Here is a 24,400-nt window from a genome sequence, read left to right as displayed (position 1 = left end):
GAGTTTTTCCTTCCTGACAGACAGATCCTGTCTTTAGAAACTAAAAGAAACTTCTGGAAGAAAGCCCGAGGAGAGCAAATACTTAAAAAACCCTTCTAGTGAATTGAAATGTATTTTTGCCCATACACCTGGGGCCATGGTGAGCACATACAGATATGTAAACCTATATAAAGCAAAAAAAATGCTTAGAAATTTGACGTTTAACAATAATAACTGATAAGTGGGATTTTCATAAGCATCTGAAGCTGTGGTTTCACAATCTACTGCTGGATCTAGGTACTACCAAGGCATCTAGTGGTATGGAATTTGATCCGAATCAGGCAAATGCACGTTACTGTGTTCTTATGAGATTAAGCAGAACCAGAGACTACAATAGCATTTAAAATGATCCAGTGCTTTTCTGGTAGCCTTACATTGCCTTTAGGAAGCTGAGTGTCATCAGGCAATATTCACCCTGGCAGAAAGCTTGCTGTCACCTCAAGCTTAACTTTCAACATTTTTAAAAGCAGTTTGAATTGGGTACAAGTTTACATCAGCTCAATCACTAACATCACATTTACTGTACTGTTGACCCGCGGACTCAGTGGGGACAGGTATGATAAATCAATGAGTCAGGTTTGAAAAATCCACTCTGCACATACGTGTTTTGGGGTTTTTTTTCTAATTAAATCAGTAATATTTTCTACTGGGGTCTGATCTCGCAAAGGGAACCCAGTCTGTAGGCTGTGATCCCTGCATAGGCTCTTCAAGTCAGTGGAAAACAATTCCCCATGTAGGGTGAGCATCAATCTGATCCCAAACATTTCAGCCTACACTTCTCATTGAAGCCAACTGGATCTAAGCACAGAAATGTGCCTTGTAGGTCTGTTTAGCACTTCAGTCAGGGGTCTGGCTCAAGAGAAACCAGCTGATGGTGACGTGGTGGAAACATACCTGGAACTAGCCAGGTAACATCTCACCGCTGATGGTTTTTTCCTTTTCATGGCTTTGTTTCCTGATTTTTCTCTTGCTGCAGGAGCTCAGATAGATGACAATAACCCACGCCGTACTGGTCACCGCATCGTGGCACCTCCTGGTGGTCGCTCTAATATTACCAGTCTTGGCTGAAAAATGATGATGTACAGAAACGGAAGGATGAAGGATCATGGGAATAATGTCCATTCCCTTCAATATCTGTGTTATCGAACCCACAGTTTTATTTGGTACTAATGGAAATAAAAAATGAAATGTCTTTCTTTTTTTTGTATAGGAAGAGGTGATAATAGTGTGGTGTGTTTGCTTGGAACTACTTGCCTCACAATTGTGCTTTCATGCCATAGTCACCTTAAAGCATGGTGCTTCCATTGCCCCTTTAGTGACTACAGGTTTTAGCTTCGTCTCGTAACTGAATGATGGTTCCTTTGCACCCTTTCGCTGTATTAGAGTAGTTAATGCATGTTACTGAGTTATTTATGCAAGTTGCATTCTGTGAGTGAGTCCCTTTAGAACACGTTGCCAACAATTGACTAGACACAATGCCAAGATTAATGTCCGTATTTGAGAAACACCACCAAAAACACTTATGAAGGAAGAAAATGGCCATCTTGAAAGTATGCAGTAGAGTAGTATAAGCAGCTTCTGTTTCATCTTTAATTTATTATAAACCCAAGAAGCACTTCATTCAGACACAGAAAATTTTCAGGACACGTAATGACAAATGGTCTCTGTAGCACCTGTCTCTTCCCACTCAGTACGTTCCAAGTCTGTGTCCTTCTTGTTTCCATTTTAGACAGAGCCATAATTTATACATATACCGATGCCATTGCCACCCCTGCAGGGATTTCTCCACCTGGGCAGTAGTGCTCTCCTTCTGCATGAGATTTTTGGTACTTACAGATAATCCAAGTTGCCGTCGGATTTTTAAAGTTTTTTGTACAAAGTTTTTCCTTTGTAATCACACGCATTTTTACTTACTCTACCGTATCAAGATCTACTAGTTGTGGTTCAATTTCTGAATTCAAAGCTTGTGAAATAAAAGAAATGAATTGATGGGTAAGCGTCTTCCTCTGCTTTCCACTGCTGTTGCTCAATGATTGAAAATTTAGCGTGGAGAAACTCAGGAGAAAATGTCTTTTAGGTTGACATCATGTGAAAGAAGGAACCCTCTTAGGTCACAAGGGGTGTTAAATGTATAGATGTCTGCATATGCATACTATAGCAGTAGTAGGAAAGTGGACTTGTGCTCTCTCTGTGAAAGTGAAGGAAATGCTTTCTCCTTGTCTTTCTGATGCTCTCACAAACTATGTAAGGAAGTCTTTTCTATTGCTTTTTACTTGTCTGATGATTGCATTGCAGATGTTGTGGGGGGCGTGGGCTATGGTGGAAGGTGGGGTGCTATGAAAAAGAGTCGTTTAGATGTGGTGTTAGGGGATATGGTATAGGGGAGAACTTTGTAGAGTGGGGTTGATGGTTGGACTCGATGATCCCAAGGGTCTTTTCCAACCTAAATGATTCTATGAAACTAAGCAGGTCAGCAAAACACCTGCTCTCGGCCTTCTACCACTTTGCCCTTGTCTACACTTCAAAGCTGCTCCAGGAAAAGGCTTGTAGCAGCGTGGTGCCTGTGGAATGGTTTTATCTAGCTGGGATGCTTGCCGACTTATCACTGGTCCATCCTTTCACGCAGCAATACATTGTGTTGACGCAGGTGCATGTACAACATAAAGGTTTTGGAAAGTAGCCTACCTGAGGCCTGTCATCTTATTCTGAAGTTGGTATGCTGTCACCTCCAACTTGCCCGGGAAAGGAACTCCTACCCTGGAAAATTCCATTTTTGTCAGCTTGCCCTAAAAACCTGGTAGCAGAGCTGGTCAGAATAGCCAGCTTTGCTTTTGGCTTTGGCTTTGACCTGAACCAGTGAAGAAACACTGCAATTCATCCTGCAGTGAACTGAACTGATTGCTCCCAAAATAAGAGAAAAATAAAGCTTTTAATGAACAATCCCTTCTGCTAAGCATTCAAATTCATGTTTCCTATTGCCTGGAGAGTGCCCTCGTCCCTAGGCTTGCTTGCTCACTTGGTGGTTCAGGTATTTTATATGAAGTGAAATAGCACTAGCAGAGAAGCCTGAGGACAAGCTGCCCTGCAATAACGCACAGCCTAGCAGGTAAGGCGATCCTGAAAAGCCAAATCTCCATCTCCACTGTCCTATTCCAACCCATTTGCTGTGAGTGTTGATAGAGCCAGCAACAGTTCTGGTAATCTAACCCTGACAACAGAAATACAGGTGGCTCGTGAAACTATGTGGCAAATTTGACATAAGTGTGGAAATTTTGGAACTGCTGCTTACCGTTTCCTTAGGGTTTTTCTCGCGTGTTTGTGCAAGTAGCAATGGTTGTTCAGCTCTGAATAAAACAGCTACTTGATCTATGAGGCTTGTCACGCTTGAGGTGACAGAAATGATTGTTGTCTAACTAGTATTGAGAGATTCCACTTTTCCTACATGCTAAACGACATCCTAAACAGAAGAACTCTTTGCCTACAAGCTAGTCAAGATCCACTGTTAACATGCATTTATTTTTCCACAGTGAAGTGCGGTGTGTTTGGGAGGCACTTCATGGTTCAGTGCTTCTGTGCGAACAAGACTCTGCTTGTCAGGTCAACGTAACTCTGCTATGATTTCTCCGAGGAGAAATGCGCTAGCGTGCCCATGATGTTCATAAGCCCCCGCAGCCCGACTGCTGCTCCCATGCCGCTGCTGAGGGACAGCCTGCAGGAAGCCTGTGGATCCTGTCCTGTGCCTGGGTTTCTCCACTCTGGACAAGCAATACTACCTAGATGTGATTCAAACATCATTTTTTTGGAACACAGGTACCTTACTGCGTGGTCACCAGGTGAGGTGAAGGATGCCTCCCTTGGACGGTTACTGTGATATACCATCAGAGAGCTGGCATGTGCCATTGCTAATCGGGGGGTTTAACCCAAGCGAGGTAAGTGGTGTTTCTCTTACCACTTGGAGGTCTATTTCACCTAACCTGTCCTTAAAAAAAATAAAACAATAACAGTAAATAAAATGTGGATTAGCTGGTGATGATGAATACATCTGCAGAATAGGAAACTATATACTTGAGCTTGCTCCCTTGTAGGAGCACTAAGCTGGGCAACATTCACTTTGTGAACTTGAGGTTGGGAAGCTGCTGTTATCTCAACTACAACAAGTTGTTGAAATCTCAACTACAGTAGAAAGCTTTCATGGGTTTTTGAATCATCAAACACCTAAAAATTTGCAGCAGGGCTATGACCTTTTAATACTTTATATAGTCCTAGTGATGTAAAACTGGCTCTTCCCTATTGCCATTTGCAGACCCCTTAAAATTAGTCCCTGTGACCAGTCTAAGGACTATCTTTGTGAATCAAGTGATGTGGAAGGGAAAGCTGGATCCACAGATTGTTTCCCGAGTGATAGTTTGGACCAGTTTCTCTTGTGTTTGCCTGCTACAGACCAATGCAGTTACATGTTTGAATTTTAGTGTTTGTAGCAAAGCCTGTTAATTATGATGCCATCAAAACTGACAGCTGTCCCAGCCATTAAATTTTTCTCTTGGCAATATGCCGATCTTCATCCTTAAGAACTAAAAATGCAGACTGGACCAGATCAGATAACCATGTTCTTTGGGTTCCAGTAGCCAACAACATGAGCTTAAGGGAGACCAGAAGAGCAAACGTACAATGCTAATATTCCTCTGAGTGTTTCCCTCACTTCCAGTGCCTTGAATTTTCTTGAGAAGCAGCATCATCTTTGTACTCCGTAGCTGTCAGTGGAATTTCCTGCCATGACTTAATTTGCTAAGGTGCTTTTAAACCCATGTAAAATCTTGGCATTTATGACAAAACTTTTGGCTCTGCCATCACCGTCAAACTAGTTTACCTGGCATCAGTTAATTCCTGCCATGTAGGCCTGGCCAGTATTAAATCTCAGTCATTTGAACAAACAGTTATAAGGATAGTTTTCCACTATGATTTTGGTGAACGTTGCACATGCTTTCCAGGTGTGTTTCAGTAACAATAGTGAGAGGTATTCAATTAAAAAAAATAATGTGGAAGAGCTCTATAACACAGTAAAAATACAGAGTTTGAGATACTGTTTCTTTATCATTTAACTCATTAAGTATTTGCAGTGATATGGGTAAAGTAGTTAGGTCTCAGCACATCACCTCTGCTTCCCCACCCCCCAGCCAACTTCATATTCTATAATTTTTCTAGCACAGTGAGATGTACATGGAAGGCTGTCTTGAAATGTATAGCCATATATAGTCAGACATGCTTTAAAAAGCTTTAAGCTTAGCAGCTTCTTCCTCACAACTGGAAGTAAACCAACCTGCAAGTACGTCAGTGACTCCAATGGTTCTTTTGGAAAGTCTTGGTATGGGGCGGATTGAAAACTGGCTGAAAGAGCTCACAAGGGCGTGATTAGGGGCACAGAGTCTAGTTGGAGGTCAATGATGAGTGGTGATCCCCAGGGGTCAGTACTGGGTCCAGTCCTCTTCATTCTTCAATGACCCCGATGAGGGGCAGAGTGCACCCTCAGCAAGTTTGCTGATGACACAAAGCTAGGGGGGGTGGCTGACACGCCAGAAGGCTGTGCCACCATACAGAGAGACCTGGACAGGCTGGAGAGTTGGGCAAAGAGGAACCTTATGAAATTCAATAAGGGCAAGTGTAGGGTGCTGCACCTGGGGAGGAATAACCCCATGCACCAGTACAGGTTGGGGGCTGACCTGCTGGAGAGCAGCTCAGCTGAAAGAGACCTGGGAGTCCTGGGGGACAACAGGATGACCATGAGCCAGCAATGTGCCCTCGTGGCCAAAAAGGCCAATGGCATCCTGGGGTGCATCAAGAAGAGTGCAGCCAGCAGGTCGAGGGAGGTCATCCTCCCCCTCTACTCTGCCTTGGTGAGGCCACACCTGGAGTACTGTGTCCAGTTCTGGGCTCCCCGGTTCAAGAAGGACAGGGAACTGCTGGAGAGGGTGCAGCAAAGGGCTACCAAGATGATTAGGGGACTGGAACACCTCTCTTGTGAAGAAAGGCTGAGGGAATTGGGTCTTTTCGGTCTGGAAAAAAAGACGACTGAGGGGGGACGTTACAAATGCTTATAAATACCTAAAGGGTGGGTGTCAGGAGGATGGGGCCAGGCTCTTTTCAGTGGTGCCCGGGGACAGGACAAGGGCTAATGGACACGAACTTGAACATAGGAAGTTCCACCTAAACATGAGGAGGAACTTCTTTACTTTGAGGGTGGCAGAGCACTAGAACAGGCTGCCCAGAGAGGTGGTGGAGTCTCTGTTTCTGGAGGCATTCAAAACCCACCTGGACATGTTCCTGTGCAACCTGCTCAAGGTGAACCTGCTCTGGCAGAGGGGCTGGATGGGATGATCTCCAGAGGTCCCTTCCAACCCCTATCATTCTGTGATTCCGCCTTCAGCTGGCAGGGTCCAGATCCTTGTCCCCTCTCCTGATGCTCTGCAGTGCACCAGTGGCCACAGCTGTGGGGGTGCTGAGACCAGGAGCCCTCCCAGTGCAGAGGCAGTTCCCAGAGAGCACGGGGCAGGCTGGGCAGCTGCACACTAAGCCCTTCGTAAGTCTCTGCTGAACACATGGAAGATGCATTTGTTCAGACGGAAGAAACACAACCCAAAAGTTGTTGTATGTAAGGAACTCTGGATGTCAGAATGGCTCCCAAAGACTGCTCTAGATGCCATGTCGGAGTGAGTGAAAGTGCCAACCTGGTGCTTGCCTGGGTACTGGGTTATGGTGTGCACAGGCTGGATCAAAAGACCTTTTTGTTTGACTTATACTTAGGAGCGCATGTTTTTGTCAGGAATGAAAATGCCCGTATTGCACAGGAGCTGGCACCAGCCTGAAAGTCCCAAGTACAAGTCTTCGAAGTCGCACACCTCTTCAGTGTGATCCAGGCTGCCTTTCAGCAAGAATTCTGCATGGCAAGGCTTTTCACATTTTTCTACAGCAGAGAGACCATTGAGGTGGGCTATTATTATTCTTTCATGACAAACAATGCACTCAACAACTGTAACACCTAGAGTTTGCCTAGAATTTGTTTCAGCTAACCCCTTGTCACAGAGCTGTGAATGAGACAACACAATCAGGAAATGTTGCAATAGTTGTTACCCTTGATGTTAAAAAAGGAGAAAAAAAGCATGGCATTTTTTTCCTAAATTTCTGCAGCAAGTGTTTTTGATACGTACCTACACAGTATCATCAAAGCTCCTTGTGAGCCTCTTCAGACTAAGCTAAAGAGAGAATGCTTTATAGATTTACATTATAAAGCAAGTGTTTTGAGCTGTGATTGCCACCTAGGTATCTCCATTTTCCCCTATCTGACATCCACTATGCTGGAGACTGCTCTCAGCTGGCAAAGCTGCTTAGCAGTTTATCTCCCAGGGACACTCTCGGCACAATCCCTGGCTCGCAAGCAATTTCTACCATCCCTTAAAACTCGGGGAAGGTACAAGGGGGGTGGCGGTGGGGGAAATGACACACACACCCCAAACATTTCAGTAACATCAGTAGGAAGGAATATTAGAATCACGGACAGATTTAGGTTGGAAAAGGTATCACCTGGCGTCCAGCCTCCTACTCAAAGGAAGGCTAACTTCAAAGTTAGGCTGATCAGGACCTTGTCTGGCTGAGTGCTGAAACTCTCCGAGGATGGATATTCTGCGCCCTCTCTGAACTACCTGCTCCAATGATTCACCCACTTCGTGTTGAGAATCTTTTCTTCTTGATGAGTAATTGGACCTTCTGTGCTGAAATTTGTGACTGTTGCAATGAGTTGTGGCTGTTTGGCTGGTGATAAAGTATTTCACGGCATCACAAAAAAAATCTTGCGCTCGGTACTGTTCTGTGTTGGCTTTAAAATAAACAGTCGCATGGATTTAAAATTAACTGAAGGGCCAGAGGTAGAAAAAAAATAATCACTCTGCAATGATTATGACAGGAGATGGGAGGGAGATCTTCAGCATCAGGATGCACATACTGACTGTTACTATGGTTAAAACAACATAACAGCATAAAATTTGAACTGTGCTTAACTGAAGAGCAACTGTTGTGAGCTTAACTTGGACTTTGCTACACTTGTTTCTTCATCTGATAAAACCCTTTCTTGTTCAATATTTGCATCACTGACAGGGAGTGATATTAAGTAAGTGCCAGGACAAGCAGGAAATCTGCACATGACTTCAAAGAGACAGCGAATCCATGGAATAACTCAAGGAGACTGGTAAGTCGGTAACAGGGGCAAGAGCAGCGGGTGTTTTGCCAGGAAGCTAATGTGACTTTGTGGGAGAAGAGAAGAAACGCCTGTCTGTAGAGGCTCCAGTGCAGGGACGTCGGGCAGACGGAGCAGGGATGTGCCTGCACCTGCGGCCGGGGGCAGTGGGGACTTGGCGGGACCTGGCACCCTCTCTGGCTCCTTCCTGGTGCTCCCTGCCCCTGCCTCCACCAGCAAGGGGATGAAAACCCTGCTAGCTGCCCAGGAGAGGGCACTGCTACCCTGCTTTTGGAATAAGCTGAACCTTTCCATGTTTTCTAAGGGAGAGAAAAAGCCATTTCAGTCCTGCCTGGCCAAAGGAGTCACAGTGCAACCAAGGAGACCCCGCTCAGGTGACAAGAGACTGGGCTTGGGTAATTAGAGACCCCGCTCGGGTGATTAGAGACCCTACTCAGGTAATTACAGATCCTGCACAGATGATTATGCTGCACCCTAACTGGGATGGGAGCCGCTGCTGCGCTGCATGGTTTAAAACATCATAAACTCTAATAGTAAAAGCTTCCTTCTTGCTATCTATATAGTGAACTGCAGAATTAAGATGTTCAGAGCTGAACAGGCTGTATCCATTTATAAAAGAAGCCCAAAAAGCAGCAACTAAAGTGTCTAGATAAGGAAGGTAGAGAGACCATAGAGACCAATTGCTGAAATACCAGAATCAAACACTTGAACTGCTACAGTTTAGAAAAAAAAAGGTATTTTAAAATGATTGAGGTGAAAATTGGCCCTTTAACATGCCTGGCAAAGTCACTTTCATCTGAGGTAAACTGCATAACTGATGCAGTATTTTCCATTATATGTCAAAGGACAGACTTTTAGTTAGCAAAACCTATGTGCATTTTAAAAAGACAGAAAATTTTCATTTCACAGAAACTGTAAGGTTGCTTAGTGGGGAAATTTATTACACAATACAGGTGCTCTGTACAGCCAGCAAGAAGTAGCTGCTTTGCATAACAAGAAGAATTCCCACAAGAAACGTAATGAGCATAACCAAGTATGTTAGAAACAAAAGAGTGTACTTAAGGAAGAAGACTAGAAACTGAAGTATAAAAAAATGAAACAGTAAACCGGTTTTGTCTCATTCTTCCTAAAAATAATAATTTGAAATATGAGACAAACGCAGAGAAATAAATTTACAAAAAACTTTGTACAAATCTAAAAAAGCATACATAGACTTGGAAGCACTAAAATATAACAAAAGAAAGACCAAATGTAATCTTTGGATGTATCAATACCATCTGAAGTCTGTTTAAGTATTCTTTACATTTCTATCTATTTTTGTTAGTCCAAAGCTGCAATCAAAAAACATTAAGACCCGATCTACCACATTTAGGGCTCAAAAGCAAATAGTACATCACTATTGTAATGAAACCTGACTGAGACACACTGACCTGGGCAACCGGCCTAGTGTGGATCTGTTCTCTTACAAGCACCCTTTCCTCAGGCATATTCCTGATCTAAAACTATCTGCCCTCCACATTCCCCAAGCAATCTGTAAGACCTTACATTAAACATTTCTTTGTTCTGCCTTACCAAAACCCAGTGGGAATGTTTTATGAACAGCTAAAGGAAGTCAGGATTGATTCTTGGTCTGTAGCTAAAGCAGATTTCTCGGTTATTATTGATGTTCTTCGTTGTTCCTCTGTAAAGCAGCTCAGTAAGTATTTATAGCTGCTGAGATTCCCCAGAAGAATGCTTTGGTACTCTGTGTTCTGACAGCTCGTACAAATGCTTTTGCTACCTGTTGTCTCTTTTTTTTAGCGTCTTTGAGTTTTTCCTTGGTTCAGTCTCCCCTTCATGTGGACTCTGTAACCTGTCTCTGAAATATACAAGAAAAATAAAACAAAATTGTAGACCGAGTTTTTCAAATGCTACAATTCTCATTTAAGCTGAATTAATTTTGATAAAAGAAGAAAGGCGCTTGCAATATAATTACAACTTCTGCACTCGCTGGTTTCAGCTGCCTCTGTTGAGGCCGCCAAAACAAAGTTGCATAAAGATAAACGTTCCTTTGTTGGGTCCCTGTTCCCTACACACGTATCCCTTGTTGGCTGTGGGAAAGGAGTGTGTGAAAAGGGTTGATGCCATCAGGGAAAGGAGCCATCTCCTGAAGTCAGTCCCAGACTGAGGTCACTCAGGGGATAAATACTTTTCCCCAAAGGCCTGTGGCTCCTGAGAACCAACTGTTTGCTTTGCCTGTCAACAGGATTTTCTCTGCTCAATATATCAAGCCCCAGCGACCAGCTGGCTGGTTTGATCTGCCCGTAGTAATCAGCTGGCATCTTTCAGGTTTGTAGCCATTTCTTCTCCTCTAGTTAGCACCCCAGCATAAGCCAACTGAAACATCTATCAAGAAAATCATTGTTAGAGCTGCTACCCTCATCAGCCAAAGACTGGCGCTTGCCTTTGTTCCTGAAATAAAGGTGGAAGTTGAAAGCCTAAATACCACAGACCATATTTTGGTTGCTACATGTCAGCCAAGTTCCACTGGATTCACTTGTCCCTGCTGATTTATGCTGTCTGTGACTCAGGTTTTAAAAAACCTCATCAAAGGAAATTTGGAAACAGTATTTCTCATTTCTCTACCAAAAATCAAAGTTATTTATAAAATACATAGCAGCACAGACAAGCAAACTCAGACGATTTTCCTAAATTTAAAACAGAGTATGGTGAAAAAAAAGGTCAAGTACATGTGAGAAGTAACTATTAAGGAAGAAGCTCAGCTAGTGTAGGCATTATATTTTGGATTTGATTGACATACATGCGTATTAAGTAGATTTTGTACTGCTTTTTATAAATATTTTTTCACACACCATTTTTTTAGCCTCTACTGTACCTGCATAAGCCAGAAGTCAGTCCAGGGGGCTCTTGAGTCTTTTCATGAGAATCATCTTTGTCTGCTGATTCTGGTGACTGAAAGGTCTTTCTTTTTGAGTTTGTTTTTTCCCCTGAATTACCAAATGCATGTGGATTAAAAAAAAAAAAAAAAAGAATCACATATAGTATAGCTTGTTTGCTTTTGATTAACCTAAAGCAAAAAAATACACTCTAACACTTCATACATACATGTTATTATTCCAAGGAAATAATTCCATTTTACATTAGTCTAGCACATTGGGTTTTTACTATTGGTTAGCTCTCACAGAGCAGACCTTGAACTTTCACACTTGCTGAACACTGAAGTAAGTTTCTGTGAGGTGCAACAACTGAAAGCCCTATCATACATTTTCTTAGCAAGAAATTGAAAATGGCTTTTTACTACCAGCAAACAAGAAAAGCCAATTCATAATTTTATATGATTTGAATTAAACCAATTTGATGTTTAAAAGTTGATGTTTTTAGGGCCCTGAGCTAAGCCTCCACATGTGTCCCTGGGGTCACGGTGCCTACCAGGGTAAACAGCTCTGCACCCTTGAGAAACAACTGTCTGGGGAGAGAGACTTCAAAATTGTCCAGGTGAGTGCGCTGCTTTTCCATTTCAGCACCTTTCAAATGTAATGCCAAACTTTTCATTCTGATAACGACAGCAGGGTTGCATGGCTCAAAGGAGGAGAATTTGTATGCTCCAATCCTGATCCCAAATGTGTATCAGGAAATACAATTGCTATTCTGACAATTTGTCCCTAAATATCTCTTGAATGAATAATCAGCTAGTCTAATTTGTTAAAACTGCAGTAAGTTCATATCAATATTTCAAGTTTCTTGATTCGGTAAGATTTTCCTTTTGAGCATGTGTGTGGGAAGGCAATTCTTCCATTCTAACAGGAGAATGAACGCTAGTGATTCAGCTCTGCTGTCCTCCCAAAAACTTAGTGATTGAGGTGAGCAGAATCGTTCCTAAAGAACACAAGAAAGACATGAAAAATAATTCCGGTTTGAGCAAGGCAAAGCCTTACCTCAGTGGACATAACACAATCTATTGGCTAAAGGACTGCACTGGAGTGAGGAATGGTGACACACTTGTGGCTGTGCTACTGGCGAGCTGGGTGACCTTGGAAGGCTGCCTTACTTTTCTACATCCCTGTGAGGGAAATGGCACTGACAAAAAATCTCACCTGAAACTCCATTGTGTTACATTGCAAAACATGCACTGATATGTGGAATGATGTGGGTTTTTTTAAACATTTCAGGATTGTACCAACCTGCTGGCTTGCTCCTTTTGGAAGGCTTCCTCTTCACAGCCACTGGAACTCGGGCCAGCAGAGCCAACTCGCTCACAAAGTCCTGCTCTGCCTCCTGAGCACAATGATAAACGAGAAGTAAGTTAACACAACACAGCATGGTTCTGGGTTATGTTATTCTATATGTGGCGTGACAAAAAAAGGTGTATGTCATTGCAGAAACACAGGAAACAATATGGCTAGCATCAGGGAAGCACTTCCTACAAGGTAGTGGTGAACCATAGCACTGATTTCAACTAGGACAGCAAAGAGACCCTTACAACCTGTCCAATGTTTTGCCATGGACTGCTTCAGATCCGTAAGTCATTTTACCCTGATTTACCCGTAGCTGATTCTCCAGCTCTGTTTCTAGGTGATGCAATCCCAGCAGCTTCTGTTTCAGAGACTCCAGACGAATTTGCTGCTGCAGTTCAAACTGAGCCAAAACCTTCTTTTGCTGCAGCACCATCCTGATCAAGAGAAATTTAAAAGTACTGATGTTGTTCAGTTCAAGGTGTGAACACAATCCTGGCAAAGTGCATTTAGAAGATTTTGTAGACAGAAAGGCTCACTAACAATATTGTGCCATCCGGCTTCTGCTGGGACAAAACATTTTGCGGTAGATTTTTAGACAGATTTACTTGTTTTAATAACCTGCCTTGGCTCCCCATGGGATACAAGCTCCTTTCAGAGGTAGGAATTGCAGCAGGAGTTTGGGTTGGACTTTGGAAGTTGGAGTTCAGCTCTAACGTTGAAGTCTGCTTTCAAAACCTTTGTATGTTTCTGAAGTCAGCTTTACACTCTGCTTGCCAAAGAGACAAGCTGTTGGAAGATCAGGTGTGAGGATAAGGGATTAAGAATTAGGCATTTCATTCAGGGCTCTTCAGTACCAGATGGGGACTGAGCCAGAAACATGGTAATTCAAAACTTGGCAACTGGGAGCATTGACTACTATATTCTTCGCTTGTTTTATTTTGCTGGTTGAAGATTAATACTGATATAGTAGAACCTGAATGTCTGCAACTTCGCTGAATCTGTATTTCTTCTGTTCTCTTGCCTGATCTACCTTGAAGCAATGCTGTCAATCACCCATCACACTCCTCAGGGAATGAGATAACAAAAATTGTTTCTGACACCTACACAAAATGAAGTTCCTGCTGTAATGGTCAATGCTTACAGAAGGTTAGCTTTCAAAATTTGCTTTTTGAACTCACGCTCATAACCTTGCACAACAAGCAAAGGGAAATAAAACAATCTCTGTTGAGTTTAATAGGAGTTAGACAAATTAATGGTAATTTTGTCATTAATTTACGCAGGACTGGGACTTGATCGTAAAAGAAATCATAATGACAACAGGAAAATGGGTCTGACTACTAATGGCTATGAAACCAGCTTAGATATTGAATAGTTAAATTCTTCAATATCACATTTCTGTTTGCATGAAGGCCAATTTGATTGTATATTGTTTTAAGACACTAGAATAGATTATGGGAGAAAAAAACTGAGACAACAGCTAGAAGTGAATTTATATTGATAATGAATAACTAAAAGATCGTTTATGAAGCCTTTTATTACATGAATCCATTTCTATACTAATTCAAACAAGGATGAAAAACAGAAAGTGGGCAATGATTTCTTTCAATTTAGAAGTAACAGAATGTCTAAAAAAAGAATTAGCCTCTTTACAATGTCAAAATGACAGATGCTGTGTTGTTCTGGATCACAAACCAAGAGTAAAGAAATAAAATGATTATAAAAATGTATCATGTGCATACCAAATCATACAGCTTTTTATGACAACTTATTATTTTGGAATTGCAATGCTTTTTTCTGGACTGTAAGTTTCATAAAGTCAGTAATGAATTAAATATAATTTTTATTCAATTAACATTTGAGGGATCCCACTCTAAATTTAGTGCAAGTAATCTTGATTGTCCAAGGCATTCACTGAAATCTTCTTGCCATTTTGAGTTATCATTTATGCTTCAAACATTTTCTCCTCATTATGGGATATGTTTACTCAACAGCAAACTAGCAAACACTTTTGATGTTCAAAGCAGAAAAGATGGGATGTAATGAATTAGACAGCATTGGTTCCCATCCTACATTTATGTCTAATTTCTTTTATAATTTGGCATATGCTTTGGCATCGTTTTTCATTCTCTCTTTTCAAACTATGTATAGTTCTTCCGTCTGTAATTAATGAGCATCAAAAAGTTTATTTAATAAGAAAGTAATTCTCTGAGATCAAAGAGAAGACATAATTTGGCAACAGATATTTCTTTTCCATCAAAGACAAATACAAAATGCAAACCCGAGAAGTTTATTCAGCTAGACATTTATGTAGATCTGCAAACACTCAGAACATTTAAACAGTCAGCAGTGCCGCTGCCTGCTTTTACCTTTGATGGACTGTGGATGATAGGTTCAGGAGGCCTTTGGTCTCTTTTTCTTTCAATGTCAATTCAATCTCTTGTTTCTTCTTAAGTCTGTTCCTTTCACCTCTTTCTGCTGAAATAATGTTTTTTGTAAAATCTTCTGCTCAAAATTACAAACTCTGAGTTGTGGCAACCTTACGATTTATGTTTTGCATCAGTACAAATCAATCCCTGTTCTAGGTAGTCTTTCCAAAGTTACTGCTTCTTAGGGATATCAAGTACTTCTTACACACTCTTGCTCTGCCACTGTGATCTGTTGCACAGACAATAGTTTGTGCATCATTTAGCTGAGATAGTAATATCACTGAATTCCTATTCTTATATATTTCTCCCACTAGGATAACTGATTAACATGGAATTCAAAGCAGAAATTCTACTAAAAGACCTTGATGCCCTAAGCAAGAACCGTAACACCTACGCAAAAAATGCAATAAAAAGAAAACCTCCACTCGGAAGCCACTCACTCCTGGGAATCATAGAATCATAGAAGTGCTGAGGTTGGAAGGGACCTTTAAGATCATCAAGTCCAACCATTAACCTACCCTGACAAAAACCACTTCTAAACCATGTCCCTAAGTACCACATCTACCCTTTTTTTAAACACCTCCAGGGATGATGAATCCACCACCTCCCTGGGCAGCCTATTCCAATGTTTAATAACCCTTTCAGTGAAAAAATGTTTCCTAATATCCAATCTAATGCCTAACTTCACTAGATGTCCCCTCATTTGATGGCGAAGTATTCTGGGTACTTTGGCTTACACTCTGTGAGTAACTTGGTGTTTATCTGCTGATCAGGCTCCTGCCTCCTGCCCCTGAAGTCCTGCCCAGCAGCAAGGCTCAGGGCATGTCTGACAGATAGGACATGTAGGTTTCCTTGCACCACTGCTTTTAAATAAAACACAGAAGGAGGGAGATAAATGGGTATGCAACAAATTAGGGTACATAACATTTGACGACTTTTTCTGAATGCTCCAAGAGGCTGACAGGCACTTCTCCTACCAACAGCACCATCAAGGACCAGTTACTGAATGTACTCTAGGCTAGGCTGGGCTGGGCTGGCTGTGCAGGGGGAGGTACTCTCCACCTTTTTTCCTGTGGCTGCGCCAGACAGACCATAAATTCAGATTTACTAGGCCAAGGGATGCCCAAAGAAGCAAAATCCTCTAGCCTGACATTAAGCATGGTCACTGGCAGAGAGAAGCTCAGCATTATGGTCCTTACCCCTATTTAGCTATCACTCAATGAAGTACATAAGACATTTCCTACGTGGCCATTCTAACGCCAGGGCTATCACAGAGTAGGTGGCTCTATTGGCAACTTTTTTTTTTCTATCTTGTGTTTTAGAGAAAGGAGTTATGAAACTTGGTGAGGAGGATCACACTCTCAGTGTGGTAATCATGCTTGGAGATCACCTAACAGATCAGCCCCTTCTGAAAAGGAAGAAACATATATGTTCTGCCTCCAGGCTTGAGCTTGGACGGAAAGTAGCTGGCTGGCTGTCAGGGCTTAGAGTGTCCTGGCTGTGTCCCAGAGCAGAGCTCCAGGCTGCTAAGAATCACAGAGAGAAATCTAAGTGCTTTTGGGGCAAACACAGCAGCTGAAATGAGAAAGGAGTGGGGTTCTGCATCACAAATTTGGACTTAGGTTAGAGGACTTAAGTGCACTAAAGCATCAAAGTCCCTTATTAGATACTAGTGCTTACTCCTAATGTAAAAAGCACCAACAAAGCTGAAGCAGTTGATACTGAAAATCTCAGCCGGTCTACAGCATGCACACGTAGGTTTGCAATACTTTTTCACTGTAGCAGTTCATTTGATCTGTGAATTTCAGCTGCGTCTCTCTCTGGCCATCCAAATCTAAAACACTCTGGCTTTTATTACCAACATAAAAACTCTCTTCCTCACTCATGCCTTCAGGCAGCAGAAGGATTTTCTTTTTCTTCAGTTGAAAAGAAAATATGCTCCTCTGACACGTGTAATTTTCTTCCTTGTAGTTCATGGAACACCAACACACTGAAAAAATAATATATCCACACAAAGCTCTAGGAGAAAAAATAATCTAAATGAGCAATTACCAGAAAGCTGACTGTGGTTTTAAGAACTGGTATTCTAGGTCTCACAACCTAACTGGGAGACCAGTTGAGACTCTTTAGAGGGACTTTGTGAAAACTTAAGTAAGCGACTGCCTTGCAAGCTGCCAATGTATAAAATACAGATTGTGAAAAATTGCTGCACAGTTTTTGCCTAACTCTAGCACTCCATCTTCCAGTATTAAAGTCTTCAAGTTTCACAACAGGGCAGTGCATAACAGATTGGTTCTGTCTTATAACCACTGAGCATATCTAGCTCCTACTGGGGCTCACAAATCCTTCCTACCAACTCATTTCTGGATCTCAGTCTTGAGTGGATATGCCTGTTCCTCTTCAAAAAGTCTTTTCTGTGGTTAAATAATCATTTCTATTTAAAATTGCTAACTCTATTTTTAGAAAAAAACATTCATTCCATGTGTCTCAAATACTTAGCCTGTGATGATATTGCCATTTTACTAACTTGCTAACTTGATTTAATGCCAACAGCCTTCACCCAGGGGAGGGGAGAATGTTTACAAAAGAAATCAATAATCAGGGTTTGCTTTTTTCTCCTGTCTTGAAGGAACTGAGCAATTAAAAATAATTCCAGGAGAAACTGCCTGTTTTTATGTGAGATCCAGCAGTTCATAAACCTCTTCAGCACTTTCACAACCTGCAAGGGGGTCACGGTTGACAGCTAAGAAACAATGCGGTAGCTCACACAGTGTTCCAGGATGGGCATGCTTGGCTTTTTGGTGTCTCCTCTAATTCATTTCCTGAACTTCAGAGACAACAACATTTCACTGAGCCAAAAAAAGGGAATGAGTATAAGAATGTACTCCCCAAAGCTGAGGGCAGTGACCGCAGAGGAAGCAGACTGTCTGCCAATGCTGTTTTTGTTTTCTAACATGGGAGCAGGGATTGCAAACCCAGATTTCCTCCCTTCTAGGGGAGAAACTTGTACCTGTCATATATCCTTTCTCTCTCCCTATGAATATTTGATTCATTGATTCATTTTATTTGCATATATTAACATGCAAAGTTGAACAGTGTTTATGGTAGATATTGGCTGTACGACCTAATACTTGTACAACTCTTTGCTTTCTAAATTCTTCTGACTTGTGTTGAGGTTTAGGGCACCAGAAAATCAACTGCTGGTGGTTGTGACTATGGTGGTATCTCTGATCTTAGCTTGGTGAACCAGAGTTCACGGTTAAACTATGATCTCCAACACTGCGTTGTCATTCTGTGTGCGTCTGTACCAAACTTTGAGTAACAGGGTCCTGCACCTACGACTGCAATTCAAGTAATTATTAATAATGACAGTTCTACCACTTCACCTTCAAAGGTGAAAATGGACTTACACATTCATTTTGCTTTGTTGCTTACTTTAACAGATTTCTGCTATCTTTAAAAGCAAGCTTTACAGTGATAAGAAAATTAATTTGTCCTTAAAAACCAAGAATTACCTTATAAATATCATACATACCTTGAAAGGATTTCAGTTGTTGAAGCTTTTTCCCTTCATAGCCTTCTGTGATTTTTCCTAATTGCTGATAGTAGTTTTGCACCAGTCTATTGATATTATTGCTGGTCCCATATACACTTTCTACAGCAGCTTCCACCAGTCTCTCCTGTATTACATGGTACAAGTCACATTTCATTTTCTAAGTAAGTCACAAACTGAAGGATTTTGATCTGTCTAAAACTGAAGACCCAATCTAATTTTGTATGCACACACAAAATTGTGAATTTTGTGCTTTAAAAATGCGGCAGGCCGAGATGCTGGAAAACAGGTATTTCTATTCATCCCTGGAATGTTTCAACATGAAAAATAACAGTAAAATCTTTCTAATGTGCCCCACCTCCATCTAAAAAGTGTCCATTTCCCTATCTGATCAACCTCTATAGCCCATTTTACCTGTCAAGCAGACTGCCAGCAAAGTAAATCAATATATGCATAGCCCTACTATAACCTGCTATTATACAAACATACAAATATTTACTTTGGGACAATTTTATTAGCCTATGAAGCAACTTTCATTTTTATTTCATTATTTATCTATGAATTAATATTAAGCTGTTAATATACAAATACTATTAATTAACCATAAAACCTTCACAAAAGATAACAATCTCCACTTCTTCATTTTTGTTATTCTCTTTCATCAAGAACTCTCTCAATTTTTTTTAAGTTCCAGGGTTTGGCTTAATAAAACCTGTTTTGGCTGCTATAGCAAATCACTAGAAAATACTGTACTTCTACATAAGTGCTAATTTGTAAATACTTCGCAAGGTATCTTTAGTTTTAACACAGGTTGTAATGGTCTTCTGCTGGTACTTCTAGGCATAGGATAATACGTAAATGAAACTGCCTTCCATTTTAGCAAAGTAGTACTCATTTTGTTTGGAAAATTGCTATTGAACATTTCCATACCTTGAAGTCCTGTCCATCATCTGAACTCTTTTTTCCAGCCTCCCGTCGGGCATGCTGCAGCAGTGTCCGCCCAATCACCTGCTCCATGTGCTGCTGAAGAAACTGAAGAGCTTCTTGGATTTCTGTGACTAGCTGCTGGTGAAATTCTAAGTGTGTTTGCTGTGTTTCTTCCTCAAGCTTCTCCTCCTCTTCCAGAATGTGGGACTCCTGGTAATCAGACAAAAAGAGCACTGCCATTTAAATACATTGACAAATTTAGTCAGCTTCACTTTAAAAGTAAGTCCTACACCCATTCAGAGTAACACTGGTTTAATACTTAGAATAATCTAATACACAAATGAAATTTATGTGCAGTTAATTAACACACCTGTCTTTGCAACAAAACTATTGCCTCCGTCCTGCCATGTACAAAAATTCTAGTTGACAAAGTCCCTTGAGAGGCAGTCATGAAGGGCAAAGGGATCCGGGAAAGCTGGACATTCTTCAAGAAGGAAAACTTAAAGGCACAAGAGCAGGCCATTCCCATGTGCTGAAAGATGAGCTGGCAGGGAAGAAGACCGGCCTGGCTGAACAGAGAGCTGTCGCTGGAACTCAGGGGAAAAAAGAGAGTTTATGACCTTTGGAAGAAGGAGCAGGCAACTCAGGAGGACTAAAAAGATGTTGTGAGATTATGCAGGGAGAGAATTAGAATGGCTCAAGCCCAACTAGACCTTAATCTGGCTACTGCTGTAAAAGACCAAAAAAACCATTTCTATAAATACATGAACAACAAAAGAAGGGCTAAGGAGAATCTCTGTCCTTTATTGGATGCGGTGAGAAGCATAGTGACAAAGGACGAGGAAAAGGCTGAGGTACTAAATGCCTTCTTTGCCCCAGTCTTTAATAGTAAGACCAGTTGTTCTCAGGGTTCCCAGCCCCCTGAGCTGGAAGACAGGGACGGGGAGCAGAACAAAGCCCCCATAATCCAAGGGGAAATGGTTAGCAACCTGCTAAAGCACTTAGACACACACAAGTCTATGGGGCCAGATGGGATCCACCCAAGGGCTCTAGGGAGCTGGCAGACATGCTCACCAAGCCACCTTCCATCATCTATCAGCAGTCACGGCTAACCAGGGAGACTGGCTGACTGGAAGTCAGCAAATGTGATGCCCATCTACAAGTAGGGCCAGAAGAAGGCTCCAGGGAACTAAAGGCCTGCCAGTCTGACCTCGGTGCAGGGGAAGGTTATGGAGCAGATCATCTTGAGTGCCACCACACAGGTACAGGACAACCAAGCGATTAGGCTCAGTCAGCATGGGTTTATGAAAGGCGGGCCCTGCTTGACTAACCTGATCTCCTTCTATGACAAGGTGTCCACCTTAGTGGATGAGGGAAAGGCTGTGGATGTTGTCTACCTGGACTTCAGTAAAGCCTTTGGCACTGTGTCCCACAGCATTCTCCTGGAGAAACTGGCTGCCTATGGCTTGGAGGAGCGTAATCTTTGCTGGGTAAAAAACTGTCTGGATGGCTGGGACCAAACAGTTGCAGTGAATGCAGTTAAATCCAGTTGGTGGCTGCTCACAAGTGGTGTTCCCCATGGCTCAGTATTGGGGCCAGTTCTCTTTAATATCTTTACCAATGATGGGGACAAGGGGATCAAGCGCACACTTACTAAGCTTACAGAGGACACCAAGCCGAACGGGAGTGTTGATCTGCTTGAGGGTAAAAAGGCTCTACAGAGAGATCTGGGCAGGCTGGATTGATGGGCCAAGACAAATGTTGTGAGGTTCACTAAGTGTCGGGTTCTGCACCTGGGTCACAATGACCCCATGCAGCGCTACAGGCTTGGGGAAGAGTGGCTGGAGAGCTGTCCTGTGGAAAAGGACCTGGGGGTTTTGGTCAACAGCCGGCTGAATATGAGCTGGCAGTGCGCCCAGGTGGCCAAGAAGGCCAAGAGCATCCTGGCTTGAAATAGTGTGGCCAGCAAGACTAGGGAAGTGATCGTCCCCCTGCCCTCGGCACTGGGGAGGCCTTGAATACCATGTTCAGTTTTGGGCCCCTCACAAGAAAGACACTGAGGTGCTGGAGCACGTCCAAAGAACAACGAAGCTCATGAAAGGTCTAGAGAACAAGCCTTATGAGGGGTGTCTGAAGGAACTGGAGTTGTTTAGCCTGGTGAAAAGGAGGCTGAGAGGGGAAACCTTATTAGTCTCTACAACTACCTGGAAGAAGGTTGTAGCGAGGTGGGGGTCGGCCTCTTCTCCCAAGTAGCAAGTGATAGGATGAGAGGAAATGGCCTCAAGTTGTGCCAGGAGAGGTTTAGATTGTATATTAGAAAAAACTTCCTCACTGAAGTGGTTATCAAGCACTGGAACAGGCTGCCCAAGGAAGTGGCTGAGTCACCATCCCTGGAATTATTTAAAAGACATGTAGATGTGGTACTTAGGGACATGGTTTTGTGGTGGTTTTGGCAGTGTTAGGTTAACGGTTGGATTCGATGAACTTAAAGGTTGTTTCCAACCCAAATGATTATATGACTCTGTAACAGCTGCATTCTGTTGCATTAGTCATTTCCAAGTGATGTATTTCCATCTTCATATTCTGTACTGTTGAATTTGGCCTTATTTCTATTAAAAATATGAATGATCTAGGTCAACTATTCTGAGTTCTGTAAGGGATAATTGTGGATGCCTTGATAAAGTGCACAGGAACAAGGCAAGTATACAGTTATGCACCTGGAATACTCATACAGTTTGTGGGCTCCACTTGAGAAAAAGTTGGTATACTGGTACTTATGGCCCTTGGGAGCGGTCATGAACGTGTTTCATAGCACTTGGAAACCATTTGTACTCTTGGCATCTACAGCATCCTGTTGTGGTGAGTTCTACAGTTTACCTACACACTTCTTAATTTTGAACCTGCCATCTAATAGCTTTGCTCGGTGCTCTTTTCTTTTATTAGAAACAAGTGAAAATTTTTTCCATATTCACATATTCTATGCCAGTTTTAAAACTATGGTATTCCAGAAGACACCTCTTTTTTAGGCTGAAGAATTCTGGTCTCTTGAGGTCTCTGAACCATACTTGCCACCATTTTCTATGCTTCTTTTTAAATTCACTTTCCCTCCAAATTCTCTTTAGCGCACAATAGTATACACTCACCAGATAGACCTGTTCTGTCTTCCTTATATGTATTAGTCTTCCACAGATTGCCTTCTATTGAGTTGCCGCTGTCCCTCTTTTAATATTCTTATTTAAGGCTAAATAAGATTAAATTACTGTGGGGGATTCGACAGTACCTATTTGATTCCCTCTTGGAAATAAGAAATGCAAGTAGGGAAAGGACCTGCTTTGCCCCCATTCACCTGCAGAAAATAATGATGTCCCTATTAATGCTGGGTTGTTTTGACATGTCTTTATTTATAGCTGAGGCATATGTTTTTGATGTTTTTTTTAGACAGTCAGAATGTCATGAAATCATTTCTCTTTTTTTTAAGTGACCCAATGTCATCTTATCATGTCCAAGCCAGAATTCTTTAGTGTTGTTTTACATTTTATATGAAAGCAACAGATAGACATGACACTGCATACCAGTTTAGAATTGGCACAAGATCAAATTGAGTTTAGTTCAAATAACATAGTATGTCTAAAAACTCTGGTTGAGTGTCTGTAAATTAACTTTTTCTGTAACTCCTTATGCATTAGTTCTGGTTTTGGAGGTTGTTCATAATATTTTTTTTCTCTCTGACTTTTCACAATTCCACACCTAGGCCCTACTTCTTTGGTAGCAGGAATCTTCTATGTGTAGTTTTAGGTAGTTCTTTGTGAGATGTGTTTTAGCTGGCCTTGGAATGAGGCTGTAATGGAGAGAGGCCAAAGGAACAGTACTACCTTTTTTGTTAGGAAACACAGTGATTGCATCAATTAACATCCCTGTAGGAGCTAAGAGATAGGGAGTAGTGGAAAGCACATAACAAGAGGAATGCAGTCATATGCATTTGTATTTTATTATTTTATATTTTATTTCTTCTGAAAGCTAATGAGATTTTGAGATTTTTACACTTAACAAGAACTACTTCAATAGACATCAAATATGAAAATGTCAGCAGATAGAATTTCCTTATTCCTCTTCCAAGTGGAGAATTAGGGTTTGCATTATGCAAATCAGAATTAGAGGGATGCACAATATAATCTCTCAGGTAATTCTCAAGACACAGCATGGAGCACAGAGCTGCAAAGTGCTGGATGGGTTCAACCCACATGTGCAACAGCAGTGGGTTGGGAAGGGACTATCACTGACACCCGCTAGGAGGGTCCTCTGAGGTTGAAATCTGTAATTTGGTGTTGTTCTAGGTACATATCCAATGCAAATAAGTAAATAACCAACAACACTTAATGGATTAACCCTAAAAAACACAATCACAAATAGATCTGAAAGTAACCTGAGGGAATATCAAGTCTAAAAATCCCTTAAACTGTCTCCCATCTCTTTGACCTACAGGAGCCAGATTATTTGGAAGGATGTCAGGGGAGTGCCAAGCATCTCATGGACAGAGAAGAAAGAAAAAAGAATGAAAAACAATGACAGTATAGAAGAACTTGCTAGGTCTGGTGGTGGGAAGAATTTCTTCTGATGCTCAAGTAAGAACTTTTCAAGTGCATATTACGATCCCTGGCAGAAGGAATTTATCTTACCCTGAAGCAGTAACTTGTGTAGAAGTCCTTTATACATGTTGGCATTCCTTCTTTCATTAGTATTTCCATATGATACAAATAGCTAAATAAGCTTACTATGATAACATATATCACATATAGCTAGCCAGTAGATAAAGTATTAGGGAATTTAAAACGTCTGCCCAAACTAAACCAGGCACATTCAGTGACCTCCTATGCCAGCAGTGAGTGTATTTTTGACAAAGAATATTTTCCTTTCTATTTGGAACTTGAACATTTTTATTTTCTGAGATCTTCTATGGCTACTTCGAATGCCAGAC

At 41.7% G+C, this 24,400-nt stretch overlaps 2 protein-coding genes across 6 annotated transcripts in view; one reads left to right on the top strand and one right to left on the bottom strand.

The window, feature by feature from the left end:
* The window catches only part of CRMP1 (collapsin response mediator protein 1), a 51,402-nt gene extending 49,321 nt beyond the window's left edge, over positions 1 to 2,081 (top strand). For both annotated transcript variants that reach the window (XM_054203965.1, XM_054203966.1), the window contains exon 14: positions 1,016 to 2,081. In XM_054203965.1, coding sequence (XP_054059940.1) covers positions 1,016 to 1,107 — 92 coding nt within the window. In that variant the 3' untranslated portion in view covers positions 1,108 to 2,081. The remainder of the gene's footprint in view (positions 1 to 1,015) is intronic.
* A 7,118-nt stretch (positions 2,082 to 9,199) lies between these two features.
* Positions 9,200 to 24,400, bottom strand: part of EVC (EvC ciliary complex subunit 1) — a 56,961-nt gene continuing 41,760 nt past the window's right edge. For 2 of the 4 annotated variants that reach the window (XM_054202979.1, XM_054202977.1), the window contains 7 exons: positions 19,429 to 19,635; positions 18,481 to 18,625; positions 14,886 to 14,994; positions 12,827 to 12,953; positions 12,466 to 12,559; positions 11,160 to 11,271; positions 9,200 to 10,142 (listed from right to left, as the gene is read on the bottom strand). In XM_054202979.1, coding sequence (XP_054058954.1) covers positions 10,061 to 10,142; positions 11,160 to 11,271; positions 12,466 to 12,559; positions 12,827 to 12,953; positions 14,886 to 14,994; positions 18,481 to 18,625; positions 19,429 to 19,635 — 876 coding nt within the window. In that variant the 3' untranslated portion in view covers positions 9,200 to 10,060. The other 2 variants (XM_054202978.1, XM_054202980.1) reach the window with 2 other exon arrangements.

Source organism: Rissa tridactyla, chromosome 5, assembly GCF_028500815.1.
Source record: "Rissa tridactyla isolate bRisTri1 chromosome 5, bRisTri1.patW.cur.20221130, whole genome shotgun sequence".
NCBI lineage: Eukaryota > Metazoa > Chordata > Aves > Charadriiformes > Laridae > Rissa > Rissa tridactyla.
This window is presented reverse-complemented; position numbering and strand designations above follow the sequence as displayed.